Source organism: Phyllostomus hastatus, unplaced genomic scaffold (assembly GCF_019186645.2).
Source record: "Phyllostomus hastatus isolate PE091 unplaced genomic scaffold, TTU_PhHast_1.1 phas_scaffold_78, whole genome shotgun sequence".
NCBI lineage: Eukaryota > Metazoa > Chordata > Mammalia > Chiroptera > Phyllostomidae > Phyllostomus > Phyllostomus hastatus.
This window is the reverse complement of record NW_025334041.1, coordinates 44,136,841-44,162,448: the sequence shown is the minus strand read 5'-3', so window position 1 is coordinate 44,162,448 and position 25,608 is coordinate 44,136,841. Positions and strand designations below refer to the sequence as shown.

The window sequence follows — 25,608 nt, the reverse complement described above, 5'->3', positions numbered from 1 at the left end:
CCAATATAATATTTACTTATTTACTGTGGTATATTAGTCACACAGCTTCAATTCTTACTTATCTTGTATAACTTGTTTGTGTCTGTTTTCAAGATGTTAAAACTTTAGCAGTTACAAGACCAGAAAAAAATCCTTAAAAATAACTTAGTTTTATTATTTTCTATGACCTTCTACTGGGAAATGAGGTTTGTGGTTTTAAGCATCCTAAAATATTAACAATACTGCTCTAGGCCAAAATAACACACTAGAGAGTTCTACTTTGTTGCCTTCTGAGCAGTATTGTTAGTTTAGGGTTAATTCTAGTCTGTAGGTAATAATAATTCTACTTAAACTATATTTGAAAGTATAAGAACTTAGAACTGATACATTTCCCACTGTCTGAAGGTTTCTTTTAAGCTAGAGTATCACTTAAAGGCTTTCATTTTAGTGGGTTTTAAAGTGGTTTCATTTCTTAGCATCAGAATCATTGTATATTTTATTAAGTTAGTTTTTTCTTAACCAAATCTTCTAATATGATGAGCTTTGATATTAGAAAGCCAATGAAAATTGAGTGTTCTATTTCTATACCTGTGTAAAACAGAAAGATAAGGGGAGAAACTGGTTACACTTTCTGTGATTTCAAATAAAAGTGGATAGTTTACATTATTCATTATGCTTGTATTAATGAGTATTTTTTATCATCAATATAACATTGAAATATACTGTTATTTAGTACTCGCAACAGTTATATAAGATAAGAATTATCATTCCCATTTCTACAGGTAAAAGAACTAAAGATCAGTTAAACAGGAAAATTAGTACTTGTGAAATTCTTTTGCTACCAAACAGAATACTCTTTCCACTAAGCCACAGATTTTACAATTGATGAGATTTCAGCCAGATATTATAGGGATTTTAATTGTGTAGGCTTTGAATCTTGCCTGGAAATCCTTCATTCTAAATAGATCTTGTACCAAAAGCAGTTGTTTTTTTTTCCTAGAGGACGTTGTTAATAATGTTCTTAAGATCAATCTTGGGGTAGATAGAATAGCTCATCTTTAAGAACGATTGGATAACTTTGAGCTCTCTCAGATCCTTGCCTACTGATGGCAATTATTCTGTTTTCTGGCAAGCAACAAGAAGCTGAACACTGGGACACAAAATATTTATAAAAGGTCAAGAAAAACTATCCTATGGATTACTAACTTTCTTTTTTGGACAACAGAAAAAATGTGAGCGCTACTGGCCTTTATATGGAGAAGATCCTATAACATTTGCACCATTTAAAATTTCTTGTGTAAGTACCTGTTTTTATGTACATTGTTTAATCAGAAAATTGGCATGCTAAACCAATAATTAAATTACAATACAGTGTGAATCCTTTTTTTATATAAGCTAAGCACACAGTGTTTCCATTGTAAATCTATACTTAATTATACTAAACAAATATTGATAATGTTTGTTTTTATACCACTTTAAAAATTAGAAACTTTGAGGTTGACTTTTCATAAATACATAAATCACTTGCTTATGTTAATTGTGTTAGTCTTTGTATATACGTTAATAAGTATATGAGTAAATGGAGTAACTGTGCTTTGAGTGATATATTTGAAACCCTTGATGACCACAGTTTATCATGTTTATCTTTCATATCTGTCACACTCTCCAGGATGTTCTAATTAAATATTTTACAAAGATAGCTCTAAGAATTGCCATCCTACATATAAAGATTGATCCCTTATGGCAGACAGTTTGTTAAGAAACCTAAAATATACAACCATTTAATGAGCTCTTGAAATGAATTAAATTGAAATTCTCAACACAAATCTGAGAAATTAATTTGAAAAAACTAATGAAAGAAAAAAGGTAAAATATAAATGAGGTTTAAAATAAAAACTACAGTTTGCTTGGGTTACACATGATGGCATCTTTCTTAATTAGCTGAAAGAAATATATTTTCTTGTTTACTCAACTCAAAAGACCTATGATTGAACAAACATGAAAAATAATTTACCTATGTTAGTCAGGGTTTTCCAGAGAAACAGAATCAATAGGATGTGTATATATAGAGAGAAACAGATTAATTATATGGAATGGGCTCACATTGTTATGGAGACTGGTAGGTACAAAATCTGCAGGGTGGATGGGCAAGCTAGAGACTAGGTGCTAATGTTCAGTTCCAGTTCAAAGACAGTTTGTTGTAAAGAAGAATTGATTTTTGCAGATGAAAGCAGTCATCTGGAGAATTCTGTCTCTTGGGGGTAACTGGTCCTTTTGTTCTATTTAGGCCTAGACTAAGTAGATACGGTTCACTCATATTATAGAGGGCCGTCTGCTGTACTCCAAGTCCACTCACTGATCATAATATTCTTACTCCAAATACCTTCACAGGAACACCAAGAATAATGTTTCACCAAATATCAATTATTTGATATGACCACTCTTTGGCCTAGCCAAGTTGACACAAAAGTTAATCCGATCTTCTATTGCCCATCTCAGAATTGCTTGTTTTTGGCTTTGTTTTACATGGTTAAATGAAAAAGTTTGTGTCATTTTACTGGCAACTGGTGTGTTCAGGAAGTCCATCATTTTATGACTTATTTGTACGTAAAACTTCTGAATTCCTCTGATGCATACTCAAAGTTTAGTGCTTCCTGGGTTGATGATACAGAAAAGGACTCAACTTGTATCACACAATCTCCTTTATAAATACATTGTGTTTTTGTAATGTTAACTATAACTCAATAGTGCAACTGCCTGGGTTTAATATGCAGTCAGTACTCTAAAGTATTGTTAGAATGAACTATTTGTGAGTTAAATATAAACATTAAAAAATCATACTGCATTTCGTATTATTTGAAATTAAGAAAACCAATACATTCCGCATTGTCTACTTCTATGAGGGAACACCCTCCCCCTCACCAACCCAAAAAGTGTTCCGTAATGCTAAGAATGCAGGAAACCTAGTTCTGTGCAATGTGGTTGTGTTGAACATTTGCAAATTTAAATGTAATAAGATAACTGTACTCAGTATTGTAAAATTCAAAGTGAAAATATGTACGCTTAACACTGAACAACAAAACAACTTAATTTTTGATTAGTAAGGGGATCAGGAAAAGTAAAACAACTTATAATGATGAATAGAGAAGAGAAAGAAATCATTTATAATCTGAAAAAAGATGAATTGATTTTGGGGGGTAGTTGTTCAGTTGAACTAAAAGATAATTAAGAAGTCGTCTTGGTGAGGTTTGATTTGATTAGTAACAGCCAGTTTAATTTGTCAGCATTAGGATTGATACTTGCTGAAGAAGCAAAATTTTTTTTATAAGATTTCAAAATGAAAGGTAATTTGTTTATCTTTTTGTTGATTCAAACAACTTAGATTTTGTTAGAACTGATGTAAATAAAAATCAGATTTAGAAATAGATGATAGCAAGTTGGTGAAAATAACCATAGTAAGTGAGTGACTTGATTACTTGGCAATCAGAGTGTCTGAGACTGAGGAAGGACAGAATGAGGAGCGCTCTCGGTTTGGGGATAAGGAGGGTAAAGTGTTTGTAGAAGCAGGAAAGACTGGCTAGCAGAAGCTCAGTTGTGTGTTGCTGCATGTAAATCACTTAGACCAGATGTTGACCCAGTATCCATGAGTCAATCTAATCCACTGCTTGTTTAGTAAATAAAGTTTTGTTGGAGTACAACCAGGCCTGTTAATTTACATGTTTGCCTCTCTCAACAGCAAAATTTGAGTAGATAGAGACTTTATGGCCTACAAATCCAAAAACAGATTGTAAAACTCATCCTTTACAGGCCAGAGAAAATTAAGTCTTAGGCCAGTGTTTTCATCCATACTCATTTTGGATGGAAGTAAAAAACATACTCTTACTTTAATGTTATTTGGAAAGTTCAAAATGAATTAGTAGGATTTTAAAAATTAAAGCAGTGATAATATGGGATTGTTTTTATTAATAAAACAATATGTTGCTCTTGACAATCACTGTCCTAGACTGTTTTGGTTTTAACTGCTAAGGTAAAGGATAGTTTGCTTAGGGACAAACTGACCTAGAGTCTTTATTCTAACACTTTGACAAATGACAATAAAAGACTTTTAAAGTGGTTATCTTATCCTTAATCAGAATAACAATTTGGGAATTTCTGAATGTATACTCTTCTCTGTTTGGCATCCAGTTAACTGAGAGTTGAGTGTTTAGTAAGGAAAAACAAACTCTATTGGAAAGATGAAATGATTGAAGATGGTGATAGGTACTAAGAAGTCACATTTTGTTTGCATTATTACTATTAAATAATTCTGGTGATGGTGGTTACTTTTATTGGGTGATAAACTTTTAGCTAAGTAAATTGGTTAACAGACACTTCTGTTTAAAATTATGAACAGAGCACTACCCTCTTTCCCCTCAATAAGGTGGCAGAGCAGTGTCCCCAGCAGACACAGAAATGCAGATTTTTGTGAAGAACCTGACTGGCAAGACCATCACCGTTGTGGTTGAGCTCAGTAACACCAGTGAGAATGTCAAAGTTAAAATACAAGACAAGGAGGGCATCCCATGTGACCAGCAGCATCTTGTTTATGCTGGCAAACAGCTAGAGGATAGCCACAATGTCTATTCTACAACATTCAGAAAGAGTCCAGCCTGCCCTTGGTGGACTCTGCAGGGTGGCATATTTGAGCCCACCCTTTGCCAGGTTGCTCAGAAGTATGACTGCAAGAAGATGATCTGCTGCTAGTGTTATGCCTGCCTGTACCCCTGTGCTGTCAGTTGCCACAAGAAGTGTAGACACACCAAGAAGGTTAAATAAGACCCCTCTACCACCTCCTCAGCCCAAAAAGTGGCCTTCTGTCTGAACCCCATGGCCCTGGGACCTCAATAAAGTTCGCTTTGCATTGACTAGAAAAAGTAAACATAAGAACAAACAAAAATATATATATACACACACAAAAATGAAACTTAAATTCATGAATTTTAGGATGGCGGTTTTTATAATTACTAAGTACACCGGGAAGTTTAAATGTTGATTTTAATATTGTGGACTTTAAATATGAAGTTAACTGTTTCTTTTGCTGTGTACTGTTTTTGTTTTAATGTTGTCACTGACTCACAAGTGTTTCCCTTTAGGAAGCTGAACAAGCAAGAACAGACTACTTCATTAGGACACTCTTACTTGAATTTCAGAATGTAAGTATTTTTTATTTAGAGGTAATTTTTAAGGATAATTTTTAAAGAGAAGACATAAATCATATTTTATCTCACATAAAAGAGACTTAATTTTTTTTTAGTTCTGTGCAATAATGAAGAAAATCAGAATGTAATATTTCCTTAGTATCTTGAGCATTTAGTATCTTCAGCTTTGTATTTACCAAATTAGATAATTTAGTTTAAATAACAGTAATATAAATTTTAACTTACTTAGAATATAGCAGTCCCCAAAATAAATTTACTGTATTTGGAATGGTTGGTTTCTTTGCTGCAAATATATTTTCTTTATTGCAATAGCAGATTATAGCATTGTTTAGATGATTATTATCCACTTCTGCAGTTTATAATATTTCAGAAGAGGATAGGCCACTGTCAGAGCTAAGTCATTTAGATATATTGTTTTTACTTTAAACACTTGATTTCAGTGTTTCAGAGCTATATAAAATGATAATTTGTCTAGGAAGAAATAAAAGAAAATTCTAATGGACATTAGAGAATGCTTGTCTACCTCTTCCTCAATTTCTGTATTTTTTATTATCTTAATTTAGCTTATTTTTGTTATCTGTAATCTAATTTGTCCATGGAGTCCATTATTCTTCCCCTTCCAGTGCATTTGTAAACATACTTGCAACTCCTGCCTTACTATTTACAAGAAGACATGGTTCCAATACTTTTACTGTCCCCCTGACTTGACTAATAATCATGTCCCTTTATTTGAGTCATTTATTATACTTTGGTTGCTACTTCTTAACTTACAGTAATAACAATAGGTACCTTACTAAATTTCAGTAGTGTGTGAGACATTTCAACTCCTAACTCTATTGTGGTGTAGATACTGTTATCTGCATTGCACATAGATATAAAGACAGAGTCTTTAAGAAGTTAAGTAACTTACTTAACGTTACTCAGTAAATGACAGAAATAGAATTTAAATACAGTTTTAATCTGGATTCAAAGCAGGTAACTCTTTCAGTTAAATGCCTAGAATAGCTGATCTCAAAGCATTTTGATAGGACTGAAAACATTCTTAAAAATTATTGAAGATTCTAGGAGCTTTTATTTATGTGGGTTATAACTTTTAATATTTACTATTTTTGAAATTTAAAGTAAGGCATTTTCTTTATTTTTAAAATTTATTTTCTTATTTTTATTGATTATGCTATTACAGTTGTCCCAGTTTTTCTCTTTCGTCCCCTTCCACCCAGCACCCCCTCACACACATACTCCCTCAGGCAATCTCCCTCCTTTGTTCATGTCCGTGGGTCATGCATGTAAGTTCTTTGGCAACTCCATTTTCTATACTGTATTTTACATCCCCCTGCCTATTCTATAACTGGTAATTCGTATTCTTAATATTTTCACCTTTCCCCTCCCCACTGACCACTATCCCAATGTTCTCTATATCTATGATTCTATTTCTGTTCTTTGTTTAGTTTGCTTTTTAGAATCAATTTTTGATACTTATGTATTGCCATTTTAAAGTTCATCATTTTGATCTTTTTTTTAAATAAGTCCCTTCAACATTTTATATACTGATGGTTTGGTGGTGATGAACTTCTTTAGCTTTGCCTTGTCTGGGAAGCACTTTATCTGCCCTTCGATTCTAAATGTTAGTTTTGCTGGATAGAGTAATCTAGGTCATAGGTCCTTGCTTTTCACTGCTTTGAATACTTCTTGCCAATCCCTTTTAGCCTGAAAAGTGTCTGTTGAGAAATCAGCTGGCAGTTTCATGGGAGATCCTTTGTAGGTAACTCTCTGCTTTTCTCTTGCTGCTTTTAAGATTATCTCTTTAACCATTGGCATTTTAATTATTATGTATCTTGGAGTGGGCCTCTGCATCCATCTTGTTTGGGACTCTCTCTGCTTCCTGGACTTGCATGTCTATTTCCTTCACCAAATTAGGGAAGTTTTCTTTCATTATTTTTTCAAATAGATTTTTGGTTTCTTCCTCTTTCTCTTCTTCTGGCATTCCTATGATTCAAATGTTGGAATGCTTATAGTTGTCACAGCAGCTTTTTACACTGTCCTTGTTTTTCTGGATTCTTTTTTCTTTTTTTGTTCTGATTGGTTGTTTTTTGCTTCCTTATGTTCCAGATCATTGATTTGATTCTCAGCTTAATCCACTTTACTGTTGTTTCTCGGTAAATTGTTCTTTATTTCAATTAGTGAATCCTTAATTTCAGACTGGATATATTTTGTGCTGTTGAGGTCCTCACTAAGTTCCTTGATCATCCTTATAACCAGTGTTTTGAACTTTACATCTGATAGATTGCTTATCTCCATTTTGTTTAGGGGATTTTTGTTGTTTTGTTTTTTCAGTTTGGTTCTGTTCTTTCATTTGGGCCATGTTTCTTTGTCTCCTCCTTTAAGTAGCCTCCTTATGTTTGTTTCTATGTATTAATTAGGGCTGCTATGTCTCCCTGTCTTGGTAGCATGGCCTAATGTAGTAGGTGTTCTGTAGGGTCTAGTGGCACAGCCTCCCATCACTCAAGCTGGGTACTTGAGATGTGCCCTTTGTGTGGGCTAAGTACACCCTCCTTTTGTAGTTGAGTCTTGACTGATGTTGGCTGGTCAGTGGGGGATTTACTCAGGCCACTCAGCTGCAAGGACTGGCTGTGACCACTGACCATCGATCTCCACCCTCTGGAGGATCAGCTGTGCAGTACAGGGTGGTGGTGCTCCAACGTGGTTTGTAGCTTTACACTGTGTGCATAGGCTTTGGGGTTTTCCACATGGTACAGGCCCAGGGCCACCCTGCCTGGGCTATAAAGTAGTCTGAGGTGGCTGCTGCTTGTGCTGGGCTTGGAGATTCCCAGGTGAAGCCAAGCTGTGAATCTAGGCTGGCTGCTGCTAGTGCCTGGCCCGGGGCCATTTATCAAGAGGTAGGGAGAGTGCTGACTATTGCCTGCTGTTGCTTGTTTGGGAGGATTTAGGAAGTTGAGCCAAGATCAGCCATTCATATGGAACAGCTGCTGTTAACAGCTGTAAATTTGGGGGGCCAGAGTCTCAGGGGATCTCCAGGGTGGGGCAAACTGTGTTAGCCAGGTTCATGAAGTCTCAAGATATGGCATCTGCCTTCTGGCTCTGTGGCTCTGAGTGGGAGGGTTCAAAAAAGGGAGAAAACTGTCCCCCAGCTCTCCCTTTGATGCCGTACATTACAATTCTCCGCATGCGCCCCCCCGCCCCATGCCACTGGTGCCTTTCATGCTGCTACCCTGGTGCTAGAGCTCAGAGGAAGGGAGTCTGAGTAAGTTCCTTTGGGGGTTCTTTAAGAGGAACTGCTTGGGACTCCAGAACTTACTTTCACCTACTCAGTCTGCCCCTGTTGGTTTTTGCAGCCAGAAGTTTTAGGGAGTTTTCTTGGCACTGGAACCCTGAGTTGGGGGTCCTGATGTGGGGCTGGGGCTCCTGAGATGTCCCTCCCAGATTTGATCCATCATTGGTGGATATGGGACCTGCCTGTTCTGAATCTCCGCCCCTCTACTGGTCTGGATAGATGTGGTTTATTTTAATTCCATATAAGTCATGTAGTGTTTGGAAGACCCTGCTGTACATATGTGAGGGAATGAAAGTGAAAAGGTCAAATTAACACCTTATTATTATTATGAAAATAGTCTAGAACTCATAGATCCCCTGAAAGTATTGGGGGATGGGACTTCCCACACCATACTGACCTGAAATAAGACAAATGGGCTTGGAGTTAGATAGGTTCATTTCTAATTTTCTTTTTCAGTTTAAATGTGATGTTAGTCTTCTAATTATAATAGATTATAACACAGTGCTTATGATATGTTGTATATCCATTTAATGCTGTAGAGCAATTAAATAGTATATATAATTTAATGGTTAAAGAGCATGCTCTGGAGGTAGGGCTTCCTGATCCCACATTTGTCACTTGTTATGAAATGTTAGGTCAGTTGTTTAATCATTCTGTCTCAGTTTTCTTACCTGTAAATTGAAGATAATATTAATAGTACCTTCCTTGTGGCATTACATGGGGATTAAATAAATTTTTACACATGAATCCCTTAGATCAATACTAGGCATGTGATAGTCAGGAAATGTGGACTATCATTCGTTTTTGTTGTTGTTGTTTAAATGTAACACTAAATATACCACATGACTATTCTTAGAAATGGCAGCAAAGTGAGATGCAGTGTTTCTTTATGTTTTAAAATTTATAAATGTATTTACATAATTACTGAGTTTTTGTTATTCTTGAAGGAATCTCGGAGGCTTTATCAGTTCCACTATGTGAACTGGCCAGACCATGATGTTCCCTCATCGTTTGATTCTATTCTGGATATGATAAGCTTAATGAGGAAATACCAGGAACATGAAGATGTGCCTATTTGTATCCATTGCAGGTACAAAAGTATTTTCCAGATTTTTAAATAGTTTGGAATATGGCTGGTGTTATATTATGAGTGATAGATATATCATATTTGAAACCTAAGTTTTGGATTTTCATTAGATAATTACATGGGTTTCCAAATCATAAAAGCGCCCTGAATCCTGAGGCATTTTTCCATCTCTTCTTCTTTAAATTACATTAGATTGTTTTTTAAATAAATGTTTATAAAGCTAGGCCATGGAGAGAGGGTTTTTGTTTTTAATCCTCACCTAAGGACATGCTTATTGATTTTAGAGACGGGAGAAGGGAGGAGAAGAGGGAGAGAAACATCAATTGGTTGTCTCTTGCACTTACCAGCTGGGGACTGAACCCAAAATCCAGGCATGTTTCCTGACTGACAACTGAACCCATGACCCTTTGGTTCTCAGGGTGATGCTCCCAACTATTTGAGCCACCCCAGCCAGGGCCACGTCAGATTTTTAAAAAGACTTACATTCATAGTATTTACTTCATAAAACTGCTCTTAATTTGCCTCTTTAAATGACTTGGAGATTTACTGGCATATTTAGTAGTTAAAAGATTTTTTTTTAGTGGAGATGGAACACTGAAGATAGTTTATTCAGTTAATCTAGTTGTAATGCCTACATTAGTGAAGTGAAAGGGCTACTTTTTTATTTATTAGCCAGAAAAGATAACTTGCTGATGGACTTGGGAACAATCAGTTAACAACTTGGTTAATTAAAAAGTATTTCCCTTTAGTTGTTTCAGTGGTTAGTTGACCTTTTAATCAAGTAATTAGTTAAAAAGAAAAAAACATATTTAATTGTAAAATTAAAAGATAAAGCAAATTCTGACTTCTTTACAAGTTATTTGAAATTATAAACAACAGTTTAAATATTCAGTGGCCAATCTTACAGTGAAATCTTTGAACACATCTGTAATTAATTCCTAAGGATAGATATCTAAAAGTAGGATTTCTAAGTCAAAGGATGTGAAGTTTTTAATGCAGAGTTATTTTTTAATTTAAATAAAGTTGATGTTAATGATATTTAGTCCTACCACTACCAGTTTGTGGGAGGACCTGTTTGCTCCAGAGTCACCCCAAGACTTTTTGTTTGTTTTAATGCCTCTGATAGTCAAGCTTATTGGGGGGGGGGGGGAATTGCTTGCTTGTATTCTTTGCCAGTTATTTTATAGTAGTAGTCATTTATCTCTTAATAATTATACATTACATGTTCTTTATATGTTGGGGATGTTAACTTTTAGTCATGGTTTTTATTCTGCTTCTTTTGTGACGTCTAAATTTTAAATTGTTTTGTAGTTAGAGATGTGAATCTCTTTATGATTTCTGTCTATTGAGATAAGCTTAAAGTCCTTCCCTGACACAGTAGTGCTTAAAGTTTGCCTATATTTTTTAGCACTTTATAGTTGAACATTTTGTTTTTAATTCATTTGTAATTTTTTTATGATTAAGGTATGAGGTTAAGAATTTGATTTTTGCCCTCTGTTGTTAGCTAACTTCCTGTGCCCTTTGTTTGAGTGTTCTAGTTGAACAGAAGGAAACCCTTTGATTGAAGAATCCACCATTATGTGATATACACTTAAATATACTCAGATCTGTTTCTGAACTTTCCCGTTTTGTTTTATTTGTGTGGTTCTCTGTTTTTTTAATATTATATTTTTAAAACCATGAAGTTTTAAGTACATATTATTCAGCTCTAGTAATTCTTGACTATAGATTTCTAGAAATGTTTTAGAAATGTGTGAAATTGACATATGTATCAGTTTAAAATGAATATTATTGATCATTAAGAGCTTTTTAAAAATTATATTAAGTTGCTTATAATGTACTTTATCAGGACCTTCTAGGTTACATGTTTAACAGAGTACTTCTGATTTTTTTAAATACACAGAAAAATAATGCTCAACTTTTTTCTGCCCAAAAATTATTCTAGTGATGTTAGTAATACTTTTAATTGCTCATAGTGACTCTCAATCTTGAGATGCTTATTGCCTCCCTCTAATTGAGAATAAGTTACTCTAAAGTATTTTTGTCATGTTTTAAAATAAAAATCCTGTGGTATTTTATTTTACATTCTCCAGGTTCTATTAGTTCTTCAGGAAGTGAGGTGCAACCGTGATCTTTTGGTGAATCATTGCTGGTGTTCAAATCGATCTCAGGGCTTGCAGCATTCTTCATCTTTCCTGTACCTTTTGCAGATTGAAATAATGCACTGTTCTCTCTTCTATTCTAAAGCACCAGAACTGTTTTTAAACATTGAATAAATTTATCTCTGCCAGATATTTTGTTAGCTAGACAAGGTTTTCTGAGGTAGAATTAGACTTCCATAGTAAAGGCTCCTAGGTATTCTGAGTCGCTTACCATTGGCAGTTCTTTAACTCTAATAAAAACAAAATGCAAATACTAATGTTATGGATGTTTACCATGCATGTATAGTACTTTAAGTACTATAAGTAGGATTTTGTCAGATTTCTTAAATGATATTTTTTGCTTCTAAATATTGTGTTTTTAATATTTGTAGTTTAATCATAAAAATCAAAAAATTTTTTAAAACTTTGTATTCATAGTGCAGGCTGTGGAAGAACAGGTGCCATTTGTGCCATAGATTATACATGGAATTTACTAAAAGCTGGGGTAAGAATAATTTTTATATAACAGTACATCCAATTTATCTGTTAGGATTTTCAAATATAATGACCAATTTCTGTAAATTTCAGCATATGTTTTGTTGTACATGTTACTTTTTTAGAAGTAGATTTGCTATCAAATAATATAGGTTAGTGAAAAGGTGTAAATGATTCACATTACTTTGAGATAATGCACTAGACAGCAAGGTAAACGTGTTGTCAACCATTTGTTCTAGGTGAATTAATACCTATTCTGCATTGACTTGTACCAGGTCAATTTTGTAAATATTTTATGCCTAACCGGAAACATAGTACAGTGGTTAGGTATGCTGACTCTGCGGCCAAATTGCCCAGGTTAATATTCTGGTTCTGTCATTTAGTAGCTGTGAGATCTTGGTCAAATTACTCAATCTCATTGTGCTTCAACTCATCTGAAAGTGGGAATCATAATACTAATAATTCATAAGAATGAAATAAGTTAACCATTGTAAAGTTATTTAGAATTATGTGTGGCATGTACCAAGTGCTCAGTTCAGTGCTAGTTTTTATTATTATTGCTGCTGTTATCACCACTACTGTTTTTAAAAAGATTGTTTGGTACTTTGGAGGATTTGAAAAACACAGTTCTCCTTATTGTGTATGGAATTGGTTCATTTGTTGGTTCTATAATATGATCATTTTCTGTGCATTACAGAGAAGCTTTTAATCCCTTATAGCTTTATGGTTCCTCTGAATGTATCAGTCAATGTCTTGTGTTAAAAAAGGATTAACAAAATGTATAGTTTCTTTTCCTTCTCTGTTCTTTTTCCCCCTACCTTTCTGCCATTTTTAAGGGAATATTTAAATTTTAAACAGTTTCTTTAAAAGCCCAGAGATGAAATTTTATTTTTATATTCCTCAAAATGGTAACCATCTCCTAATACTCATTGGAAAGTTTTAAGTGTATAAAATTCAAGTAGGATTTTATCACATGTTAACATAAAAGTCAAAGATTAAAATTGAGGTGGAAAGAGGCATTAGATAAATGCCATCAAGCAAAATAAACTCATCATTTCAGCAGTTGTATATTTTGAACATAATCCCCTTTTGATTCAGTTTGGCTTAACATAAATAGGGTCTTGGGCCTTAGGTTTGGACTTGATGTAAAAATCTTTTGATATAAAGATTCCCTAGCAAAAAATCTGAGAATTTTCTTAACTTTTCTATCTTCTTTATCACTTCAAAGTATTTATATTGATCCCCAAAGTATAATAGTTTTGCCTCAGAAATATACCTGAAATCTGTTTCTACCTTTCTGTATTTTTTATACTGCTTCGGTGAACCTCTACCAGTTTTTCTTCTTTTCAGAATGCCATCTTCCCTGCTATGAAAGTTGCCTGAATATCAAGTTTGTTCACGTCAGGGTTGCCTATTGCAGTAGTTCTAATTACAGATGTACAAAATAATTGTCTAGGATAATCAGTCTCCAGAGATGTAGTGTAGGTATCTGATTATTTTTACCTCTCTCAGCCTGTCCTTAGGTAGCCAGCCCAGGAAACATTAGTCTGTAGAATGAATTTAAACTCTATTATGTTTATATAGTCCTAAGACTGCTTTACTGCTTTTCTGAACAATTATTCAAAGTTCATGTATTACATTGTTTGTTTTAGAAAATACCAGAGGAATTTAATGTATTTAATTTAATACAAGAAATGAGAACACAGAGGCATTCTGCAGTACAAACTAAGGTATAGTTTTTTCTTTCACTTATAAACTATAATTTTCATAAATGCTTTTTTAAATGTTTCACCTTTATCATTTGTTATCTCTAATAGGAGCAGTATGAGCTTGTTCACAGAGCTATTGCCCAACTATTTGAAAAACAGCTACAACTGTATGAAATTCATGGAGTCCAGAAAATTGCTGATGGAGTGGTAGGTGTTTTTGGCCTGTCAGTTCTTGAAAACTTTTACTTTTTACCTAGATGTAATATTTTAATTGTAATCTTGTGTTTCATCTAACATGAGAATATCTATGATAGTTCTTATTTTTATTTAACCTTGATTTTGTTAATTCCTTTCCTTCTTGTTTGAAACTCGCTATTAGGATGGGTATTTAGTGACTCCAGTACAAGTTAAATCATACCCTAAATAAAATACAGTTGGGAAAGTAGTTCTTAGGTCAAAAATCATGTAATTCTTTATTGTTTCAAGTATAAATTACTTTTTTAGAAATTAGCTGCATTGGCCCTGGCTGGTGTAGCTCAGTGGATTGAGCTCAGGCTGTGAACCAAAGGGTTGCCAGTTTGATTCCCAGTCAGGGCACGTGCCTGGGTTGCAGACCAGGTCCTGATTGGGGGCCATGTGAGAGGCAACCGCACATTGATGTTTCTCTCCATCTCTTTCCCTCTCCCTTCCCCTCTCTCTAAATAAATAAATAAAATCTTTAAAAAAAAATTTAACTGCATTGTTCCATAAAAGAAAGTTTCTAAGCCTAAAGAAAGACTTAAAGAGTTTATTTCATTGAAGGGTGAGAGCCAAGCTTGGAAGCAAAACGTTAGTGAATTGATGCTCCAGAGACTGGCAGTTTTGCCACTTATTTTATACAGTACAGTCACAAGAAGGTGACTTGAAAGCCACTGGTGGTATCTTAAGGAAGCAGGAGAAAGTAAAATGGGATAATCTGCAGGAATGGATAAAAAGCAAAATGGGAGAGGTACATACTTCTTTTATATTGGTGGGTACACAATAGTTAACATTTAATAAATGTAGTTTACAGATGTATGCAGTTAAAAAATAACAATAAAGAATGTTGGGGTTGTCTTGCCCCAGTTACTAGGGTGTTTATCTCTTACAGGAGACCATTCTGTGTGGCGTGGGCCCAGCTCCCACTTGGAGATACATAGGACCCATGCCCACGGACGGATAGGTTTTCCTGTGGGGAATCAGGCCTGCAGTGAAACTAGGCCGCTTTGAGACTGAGCTGTTCCTTTCAAAACAAAAACAAAATTCAAGCAAACCAGTATTTTCAAATTAAATCCTGTAAAGGAGGGAGTGAGACACTAACCTAGTCTTATCTCATACCACCTGGTGTTATTTCAACTTCTGCCCAACTTTTCCCTAAATAACTAAGTCTAAAGATCCCTTATCAGGGAGACATTCAGCAGCCCCAAAAAGCTACCGAACTAGCTTAAAACATTGCTCCTGTTCCCCAGAGAGCCCATTCCTCATGGTTGAGGATTCGTAGAAACCTTCAAAGAAACTCTTCAACAAATAAAAGAATCTTTTTCTGAAATTCCTCCCGCCACAAGCACAGATATTACAAAACCAGTCTCAATTTTGGTTTTTCTCCACTGGCACCTTTAAATCCTTATGCAGGCAGACGGAGGGAAAAGGCAAAATTGAAGGGACCACAAGAGGCGGCTTAAAAGAAAGAATTTGAGGAGATGCTTGTAAATTGTCCTGTAACTAGTTGATGTTTTTAAAGCTGATTAAAGGGGAAATCTTGGCTCTTTCTCCCAAGCCTAGACCTAGTTGGGGGTTGTGCTGCAGGGATGAGCTTGTGGGTGTTTTACAGCGTGCCTTGTGGCTTTTAACTGCTTGACCCATGCCTGTGAGGTTGCAGCAAATACTTGAGAGAGAGAGCAAGGCTCCTGCGTACTAAAGGTACAGTTGCAAAGCGGTCGCAAGAGAGGGCGACCTAGGAAGAAAACCCTTTTCCTCTGAAATCCAACACACCCTACAACCTAACGGAAAAGCACTCTATGTCGTCAGCCTTTACCTGGGCTGATGCGTGTGTACTCCAACCAAGTTGGTGTATTGTCCACGACAATGGCTCGTAGTCCTGGGTCCCTGTTCCTGGGCGCCAACTGATGTGGACTCCAGCTGGTGGGTTCCTCAGCGTTGTGAATGAGACACAACAAATTCACACGGACTACCAAGTCCTGTGGAGGAAAAGGGATGGTGCCCCAACCCTTGCCTTGATAGGCATTTATTGCTTTTCTGGGCACATTACATGATGGTCCTCATTTACTATGCCAAGGTTCGCTTTAGGTGGTTTACCTTTTACAGAAAACAAAGGAGAGGATGCCGCTAATCACATCACAGAAGAATGATATTTGTGAATGCAAAGGGAAAAGTGGTTGAGCCAATTACACTCATCCTTGGAAGGTTTAGCATGATTTTAGGAAGTTATTTTAAAGATATGCAGTAAACATTTTCTGCCTCAATTCAAGGTGAGGGAGTTCTAGCAAAAGCAAGTCTCATAGCAGCCTAGGTACAATGCAGGCCTGATTCCCCATGGGAGAACCTATCTGTGGGCGTGGGTCCTGTGCATCTCCAAGTGGGAGCTGGGCCCATGCCATGCAGAATGGTCTCCTATAATCTCTGGAGGTCTGGAGAAGAGATCATTGTGACATTTTAAGTGTGTTAATCCTAGACACACAGAAACAATGTAAGACTTGCTCAAGACAAAGATTAATCTATCACATAGGCATAGGACCTGACTTCCCATTATAACCTCTTCAATTAGGAATTTTTCTGATCAAAACATCCCGTGTTGTTACCTTCAGTTACTGAGTTTGTTAGGTCTGCCAGTTGTCCCCTGATCTTGTCTGGTCTGCTGGGTAGCCAGCCCCCATTCCTTCACAGTTCTCTGTCCTCTTCCTCCCACCGCCACATAAGTAACTGTAAATTGATTTGACATGAATTTTATTTTGTTCTAGCCATGACGATGTAAAGTTTTGTAGTTATTTTGTACATGCTTTTTAATTAGGTAGAAGTACAGGGCCACAATTAAGTTCCCTTCTGCCATGGTTTAATTTAATGTTATTTTAGCTTTAAAGGATCTTTTGGAGAGAGGGTAGGATCAAGATAGCAGAGGGGAGTTGGGAAATGAATAAAAAGGTGAAGGGGATTACAAAGTATAGACTGCCAGTTTTAGATTATGTCATGGGGATACAATGTACAGCATAGAGAATATAGTCAATAATATTGTAATAACTATGTGTGGTGACGCAGTTTTAGAATTATGGTAATCACTTTGTAAGGTATATAAATGTCTAATACTATGTTGTATACCTGAAACTAATATAATATGTGTCAAGTATAATTTAAAGCTAAATTTTAGGGAAAAAAGTTTTTACTGGATATTTAAACTTATGAACTGATAAAAATATATATTGTTATATTCTCCTTTCGGCTTGTATTTTTTGACTAATTCTTGTTTCCTTTCTACATATACTAACCTTGACCTTTAAGATATCGGACTATTTTATTAAAATTTCTTTATATCTTTATCACTGTACCTAAGACAACTATCACATTATAAAGCAGCTTAGCTCCAATAATTGAAGTAGAATGAGGAAGTAAGTTGCAAAATTTGTAATCCTTGTTTTTCTTTTTCTTTACATGGTTTTGGCAATTTCCCAGACTGTTTGCTTGAAATTTGTTGGTTTTACAAAGGAAAGATTTGTTCAAATGCTGATTTCAGTGTGTTAAGACAAAGATTGATCCATGGGTTTTAGGGACTATGTATTTCCTTTATTAGCCAAGTAACAATTTTACTTTTTTTTTTTAAGATTTTTAAAATTATTTATTTATTTATTTATTTATTTATTTATTTATTTATTTATTTATTTATTTTTAGAGAGGGAAGGGAGGCAGAAAGAGAAAAACATCAATGTGCGGTTGCTGGGGGCCGTGGCCTGCAACACAGGCATGTGCCCTGACTGAGAATCGAACCTGGGACACTTTGGTTCGCACAATTTCACATTTTTAAGATTTGTTTATGTGAACTCATTCTTACTTCCTTTGTTATCATAGGTGTGATTGTGCAACTCTGCCTCAAACATTGCCGTTACTTTTTCCCTTTATTTTAATTAAAACTTGTTACAACCTGTGCTGAATATAGCCAAATTTTTATAATATAGAATAGAATGCTAATATATTACTGTGTATAATCTTACTTAAATTGAGATTTATTTAATATTTCAAAAAACAAAGGAGGCTATACATTTTTCTTTAAACTTTAATTGAAAAATATACCTTTTGTGGGGAGGGTTGGGAGGGTGGGCTGGATTGGGAGTAAAAGGGAGAAAACTATACTTGAACAATGATTAAAATTAAAAAAAAAAGAAAAATATACTCCCCCCCACCCCATAAATGCAACATTAATTTTAAAGTAAAGCTTTTGTACTTCAGGAATATAGGATTTTTTAAAAAATTATTTTATTTATGTTTTAGGGCAAGGGGGAGGGAGGGAGAAAGATAAGAAGAGAAACACCAGTGTGAGAGAGAAACCAGGGACCAAACCTGCAATCCAGGCACATGCCTTGACTGAGAATTGAACCAGTGACCTTTTGTTTTTGCTTTGCTTTGCCCAACCAACTGAGTCAATATTGATCGGAGCCAGAAATACAAATGTTTTAAACTCTTATTTTCTTAGTATATAGAAGTGAAAAAAATATTGTAACCATTACATTTTTAATCGTATAGAAAATTATTTTCAATTTTTTTAGATATAATCTGCATATGACACTATATTAGTTTCAGGTATATAACATAGAGATTTGATATTTTTATATATTGTGAAATGATCACCAAATAAGTCTAGTAAACATCCATTATCACACATAGTTACAAATTTTTTTCTTTGGTGATGAGAACTTTTAAGATTTACTCTCGTAAGAACTTTCAGATACACAATATAGTAACGTTAACTATAGCTACCAAGTGTACATTGCATCCCATGACTGACTTTTATAACTGCATGTTTTCACCTTTTGACCCTGTCTCCCATCCCTGCCTCTGGCTGTCATTAATCTGTTCTCTGTATCTTTGAGTTTGGTTTTGCCTTTTTGTTTTTAGGTTCCAAATATAAGTGAAAACTTAATAGTGTTTGTGTTTCTTTGATTTATTTCACTCAGTATTAATGCCATCCATGTTGTTGCAAATGGCAAGATTTCTTTTTTCATGGCTGAATATAGCCATGAAAATGTGTATAGAGCACACATACTTGATTTAATCATCCAGTGACAAATACATAGGTTACTTCTGTGTATTGGCTATTCTAGATGAAGATGCAGTGAACATCAGAGTGCATATATCTCTTCGAATTAGTGTCTCTTTGGGTAAATACAAAGAAGTGGAATTGCCAGATCATTTGGTAGATCTATTTTTAATTGTTTGAGGACCTTCCATACTGTTTTCCATAGTGGTTGCAGCAATCTGCATTCCCTCCAATAGTACATAAGGTTTCCCTTTGCTCCACATCCTTTCCACCACTGTGTATTTACTTATTTTCATTAATTAACCATTCTATTGTAACTAGTCACATTGTGGTTTAGATCTACATTTTGCACATGAATACTGATGTTGAGCACCTTTCCATGTGCCTATTGACCATCAGTATGTCTTCAGGAAAATGTCTTCAGATCCTCTGCCCATTTTTAAATTGGATTTTTATTTTATTTATTTTTATTTTTTGCTGTTAAGTTGTATAAGTTTATATATTCTGAATATTAATCCCTTACCAGATATATGATATGAAAGTGTTTTCTCCCATTTGGTAGGTTGCGTTTTCATTTTGTTGATACGTCCCTTTGTTGTACAGATGCTTTGTAGTTTAATGTATTCCCACTATAGATTGTTTCTGTCTAATGGGTTAGTCAGAGGTTTACAAATGGCTAAGGAATACAAGAAAAATCACGAGTACATAGGACTACACACACTAAAGGTCTGCTAACTGAATTTAAAATGTTAAACTCTCTCCTTGCATTTTGTTAAGCTGACACAGTGATTGCTGAGTTTTCCATTTGGACAAGATGGGTCTTTCTATTCTGCATAAGGAAAAAACAACTTTGTATAGAATCCATTCTGAAGAAGCTATATCCAATGAGAATATTTTTTACCTAAGGTTGTGTGTCTACCATAATGGCTCGTGCTATGATTTCCTCTTAAGAAATCTTGCTGTCTGGTACTTTTAAGTATAGGTGACTTATAGCATGTTTATATATGATTGGAGACTATGAACCCCCCCAAAAATGTGGAATCTAATATAATGGGGGGAGTTATCTTAAAACCATATGGTTGCATAAATGATTTGAAAGAAGCCCTAGCTGGCGTAGCTCAGTGGCTTGAGCACGGGCTGCGAACCAAAGCATCGCAGGTTCGATTCCCAGTCAGGACACATGCCTGGGTTGCAGACCACAGCCCCCCGCAACCACACATTGATGTTTCTCTCTCTTTCTCTCTCTCTCTTTCTCCCTCCCTTCCCTCTCTAAAAATAAATAAAATAAAATCTTTTAAAAAATGATTTGAAATATTGTTTACTTACCTTTCTGAACCTGTGCTGTAAAAGTCATGAATCTCTGTTTATGATTTCTTTGAGAACACAGAGTTAATTTTTTTTAAATACAAGTTCTGTGTTCCAGAAATATTTTTGTAGAAATTTTAGTTTGAAATGCTAGTCAGCAATTTAAAACTTTATAATAAATGCATGGTATTCATAATTAAAATGACTTTCCTGAATAGGAGATCTAAAGAGAGAGTTTATTCTGACATCCAGTACTATATTACTTGTGACTTAGAGACATCTCAGTAAGCAAACTACCTGTGAGGTATACACCAGTGCTCTTTTACCTTGTATAGAAAAGACATCACTGCCAGTTATCAACACCAGGATTATCAATTCTAGAATGATTGTGTAATAGCAATAGTAGTTTGTGTTATACATTTTAGATGTGATACTAAATTCTAAATATTTTTTCCTCTAATGTTCTTTATGGGGATTGACTATGGGGGCGGGGCAGGGGAGAGCAACAGGGGAAAAGACGGGACAACTATAACTGAACAATAATTAAAAAATAGAAAAAATAATGTTTAATTTTAAAGCACCCTGTTTTAATATTTATTTTATTGTGCAGCTGATGATTATCTGTAAATATTTGATAATTAGGTTCTGATATTTGCTTTTATGGTTTTTGCTACAGCTATATTATATAGGAAATAGTAATACATAAAATAACTTTTGCTAATGGGTAAAAGTAGTCAGCAGTTTAAAAATAACTTCAGCAAGCTCTGCTTGAAGCAAGAGAATACACTAGAACCTGATTTCCAATGGACTAATTTCTAAAATTCTTTGCAACTTCAAAAGTTGGAGATTATTTCAACTGGTAATAAAAGTGGCTAAAGACAGCTATATGAGATCTTTCCAGAAAAAGTCCAGCCATATTTAATAAAGTGAGAATGGTTTACACAATATTGGCGTAACTTGGCAGCCAAGGAGAGTGGGTTGGAATGCACATGTGTGGGCAATGACAACTTCACTGTACTGTCAGTAGGGGGCTGTAGATGCTGTTGAGTGAGCATGTGTACTGTGTGGCCATCACATTCAAAGTGACTGAGCAAGTAGAGCAGTGGATCTGCATCAAATTTTGTGTTAAGCTTGAACATTCATCCTCGGAAACTATTTGGTTGATTCAGAAGGCCACAGCTATGGACAACTGGTGATTGGCAGCTTCATCATCACGACGCTCCTGCTCATGCATCACATCTCATGCAGAGTTTTTTGGTGAAACATCAAATCACCCAAGTGACTCAGCCATGACAGGGTCCAGGTTTGATGCCTTGCAACTTCTGGCTTTTCCCAAAACTAAAATCACCTTTGAAAGGGAAGAGATTTCAGACCATTGATGAGATTCAGGAAAATACGAGGAGACAACTGATGGCAATTGGGAGAATTATATGATGTCCCACGGTGCCTGCTTTGAAGGGGCCTGAGGCGCCACTGTCCTGTGCACATTGTTTTTTGCATCTTGTATCTTCTTCAGTAAGTGTATCTCATAGTACATGGCTGGATACCATCTGGACAGACCTCGATTACATTAGGTCAAATGTGGGGACAAAATCTATAGTCAGTTTAAGGGTCAGAAAGCATAAGAGTACAGTAAATATTATAATAGGTAAAAACTAGGAGTCCAAGAAGAACATTGTTTTCTGTTCCGAAGTCCAGCGACTAGGATGTTGTGTTCATGCTGTGTAGGCCAGAGCTCCATCCGCATTTCCGCATTAATTCCTTTCATCAGATAAAATTCAACATGCTCAAAAAGATTACCTCCCTCATAAATTCCTCTTCCTTTTTTGTCCTTTCTGTTTATGGCTCCACCACTTTTGTTATTCACCCAGAATGAGGAATCCTGCATGGCACCTTCTTTCCTTTGTCACCCATTTGCTGGTAAATGCTCTACTTTTTGTTGTTCATTTCCCACCTTTCCCTGCTTTCATCCTCTTGTTATTTTTGTCAAAGCCTTACCTATCCCTCAGTGCCATTCAACATGCTACCTTAATATTCTTACCTATAAAAATCTCGCTTCTCTGATTTGGTAGCTTTATAGTACTGATTTTACCACTTTTTGGTTTTATTATTAACCTTTTAGTTTTTGTTTGGTGATACATCAGACTATATACTTATTGAAGTACTATTTCCTTTACATTTTTGTATCCTCTCCATTGCTTACTGTTCAGTGCATTTCACTTGTAGAGCCACAATGCCTTGGCTAATGTTTCAGAATCCAAAATGCTCTGAAAGCCTAAAGTTGTGTGTGTGTGTGTGTGTGTGTGTGTGTGTGTAGTATTATGCTCATTTTGCAGCAAAACCTGGCTTGACATGAGATGAGGCTGCTATTTATGTTGTACTATAAAAAACAGCTGTGTTTTTGTAGGTTAAAAACAGATCAGTAATAACAGTTTCCCATGCAGTCTTAATCTTTATTTAACCTACTTAGTATGAGTATTTATACAGATTTTGGTATTAAAAATTAATGAGTGTTACAGGAATGCGGTTGTGTAATTAACAGGATAATAAACAAATCATTAATATGTCAAATGTATTTTTATGATGCAAAAAGTCTCTAAATTCTCATGATATCTGAGTATCTAAAAATGTGGTGACCAAATGTTCTGATCTCCCTGAGGCAATGCCTGTTTATACTTTCTGTCTAGGTATAGTAATTAAAAGTGCTCTCCCTTTCATTCTCAAGAGCCTAGAATTGAATGATAAATTATGTGCTAACCCTACTTTTAGCAGATATCCCTGCAACATATGCCTTTGTTATGGTAGGTGGGTTTAATTAAGAATGAGAACATTTAGTCGCATGATATAACTATTTTGTTCTGGTCAGAGTAAGATGCACAGTAAGATGCATAAAACTCTTCTAATACATATGATTATTTATTAGGAGACAGGGTAACCTAAAAGTTGCTGGGAAGTTGAGGTCTCTGTTTTCTTTAGTGGGGAGAATTTATTAAAAAGCACACTGTCAAGAAACAGTTATAAAGACAAAGAGGCTACCAGGATATGGATATGGTAGAAATGCCTTTTGATTTTAAAAAAAGTAACTATAGTTTTAGAGTTCCTTAATCAATCACAGTATATGAGCATATGCAAAAATTCTGCCCCCCAAGGGCAGTATAGACAAGGGTGAAAAATCATTCTTGTCTTCTTACTGGTTCAGAATGAACATAGCCTAGCTGGATAAAAATGAGGTACTCCTGAGCCTGAAATTAATTCAAGGGAATGTTTTATATAATGATTCATAGGTCATCTATTCACAATCCTAAACACTAACAAAGATTTTTTTCCTTGAAAAATTATAGCTATTGTTTATTTTTGTTGTTTTGTTTATTTCCATCACCAGTTATCCACCCTATACCATCTTCCACCTCCTGGAATATCCGTATTGATGATATCCCTGGTCCTTGTGACTAGTGAGAACTGAAGATATCCCTGCATGGATTCTCCCTGCCTTTTGGGAGTTCATTTGTTCAGACAGTGATATAGGGGCTATGTACACTAACAGAATAGGGCACTCCATGGTGATGGAGGATAGGCAAGGAATGATTCAAGTGAGTTCTTGGACCTCTTTAATAAAAGTACTAGGTAGCACTAGGTAGCAGTAGGGGTCCAAAAAAGGTTGGGAAGGTGAAGGATATAACCCTTATTTTGTTGGCTTTTTTTCCTCTCTCCACACATTAAGTTTCTAGTGTAGCGATGCCTAAAAAAAACTATCTTCTTGGATCTTTATTTTTTGGGTAAACCTATTTCATTTTTCTTTTCTTTGTGTTTATGCATGCACACACTACAAAACCTGGGAAAATCTGCATTTGAAATATGTTGAAATGCTGTTGTACACAATTGATTTTTTAGTAACTAGAGATGGACTGGTTTTTGATAGTTCTTCAAGCTACATTATACAAAATAATAACACCTATTTTGTTACTACACAAAAATTGGTATGTGAAAAAAATCAAAAGCCCAGAAGCAATTTATCTGAAGTAATGAGGAAAGAAAATGATTTTCCTCCTAACTTTAATGAAGAATTTTTTCTTTCTTGGCAGAATGAAATTAACACTGAAAATATGGTCAGTTCCATAGATTCTGACAAACAAGATTCTCCTCCTCCAAAACCACCAAGGACCCGCAGGTATTGTGCGTCACACTTTGAAAGGATGCTTTCTATTTACTTCCTGTTAATTAAAATAACAAATTCTGAATATATCTAAATTTTCTTTATAATTTTTATCATTCTTTTGTTTAAGATATAGCATAAGTGTGGCAACTAATTTGAACTGATGTACTACATAAATTGTGTTTCACTTTGGTAAAATTAGTATACTGAGTAAGAATAGTTATCATAACCATGAACTGACTCATGGTTTTGGTATGTCGGACAACTAAAATTTTAAATATTCTAAAGATTATAATTTCTCCTAATGATTATACAGGTAGTATGTTTGCCAAAAATTACATGCAAATTAAAGAGGTTATGCGAAGATGTTTCATAACAGTTCTAACAAAAAATTAGTTTATTCTGTACATTTTTCTCATACTCTTTTTTGTTGTGTTTTGTTTTTGTTTTAGGTTTTTTGTTTGTTTTGTGTTTGTTTTTTCCATTACAGTTGACATTCAGTATTATTTTTTTATATTAGTTTCAGATATATAGCATAGTGGTTAGCCAGTTATATAATTTGTGAAGTGATCCTCGATCTCCTGAATAATTCTAGTACCCACCTGGTACCATACATAGTTTTTAAGCTTTCATTTATTTATTTATTTTAGAGAGAGGTGAAGGGAGGGAGAGTGGAAAAGAAACATCAATGTGTGGTTGCCTCTTGTGCACGCTCCCTACTGGGGACCTGCAACCCAGGTGTGTGCCCTGACTAGGAATCAAACCAGCAACCCTTTGGTTTGCAGGCCAGCCCTCAGTCCATTGAGCCATACCAGCCAGGGTTACATACATAGTTTTTACTAAGCTTATTTATAATAGTTAAAATCAACTTAGACTGCTAGATTGCTATGTGGTATGGAAAAGGTATAGAAAGTCAGAACAATTTAGTTTCAAATCCTTTTTAGCCACTTAGTAACTTTAAGGTCATG

General features: G+C 35.1%; 1 protein-coding gene across 1 annotated transcript in view; it reads left to right on the top strand.

The window, feature by feature from the left end:
• The window catches only part of PTPN12 (protein tyrosine phosphatase non-receptor type 12), a 93,196-nt gene that overhangs the window by 49,015 nt on the left and 18,573 nt on the right, over positions 1-25,608 (top strand). Inside the window, exons 6-12 of the mRNA XM_045827956.1 lie at positions 1,205-1,276; positions 5,112-5,171; positions 9,417-9,559; positions 12,136-12,202; positions 13,845-13,922; positions 14,010-14,108; positions 24,570-24,655. Of these exons, the coding sequence (XP_045683912.1) occupies positions 1,205-1,276; positions 5,112-5,171; positions 9,417-9,559; positions 12,136-12,202; positions 13,845-13,922; positions 14,010-14,108; positions 24,570-24,655 (605 nt within the window). The remainder of the gene's footprint in view (positions 1-1,204; positions 1,277-5,111; positions 5,172-9,416; positions 9,560-12,135; positions 12,203-13,844; positions 13,923-14,009; positions 14,109-24,569; positions 24,656-25,608) is intronic.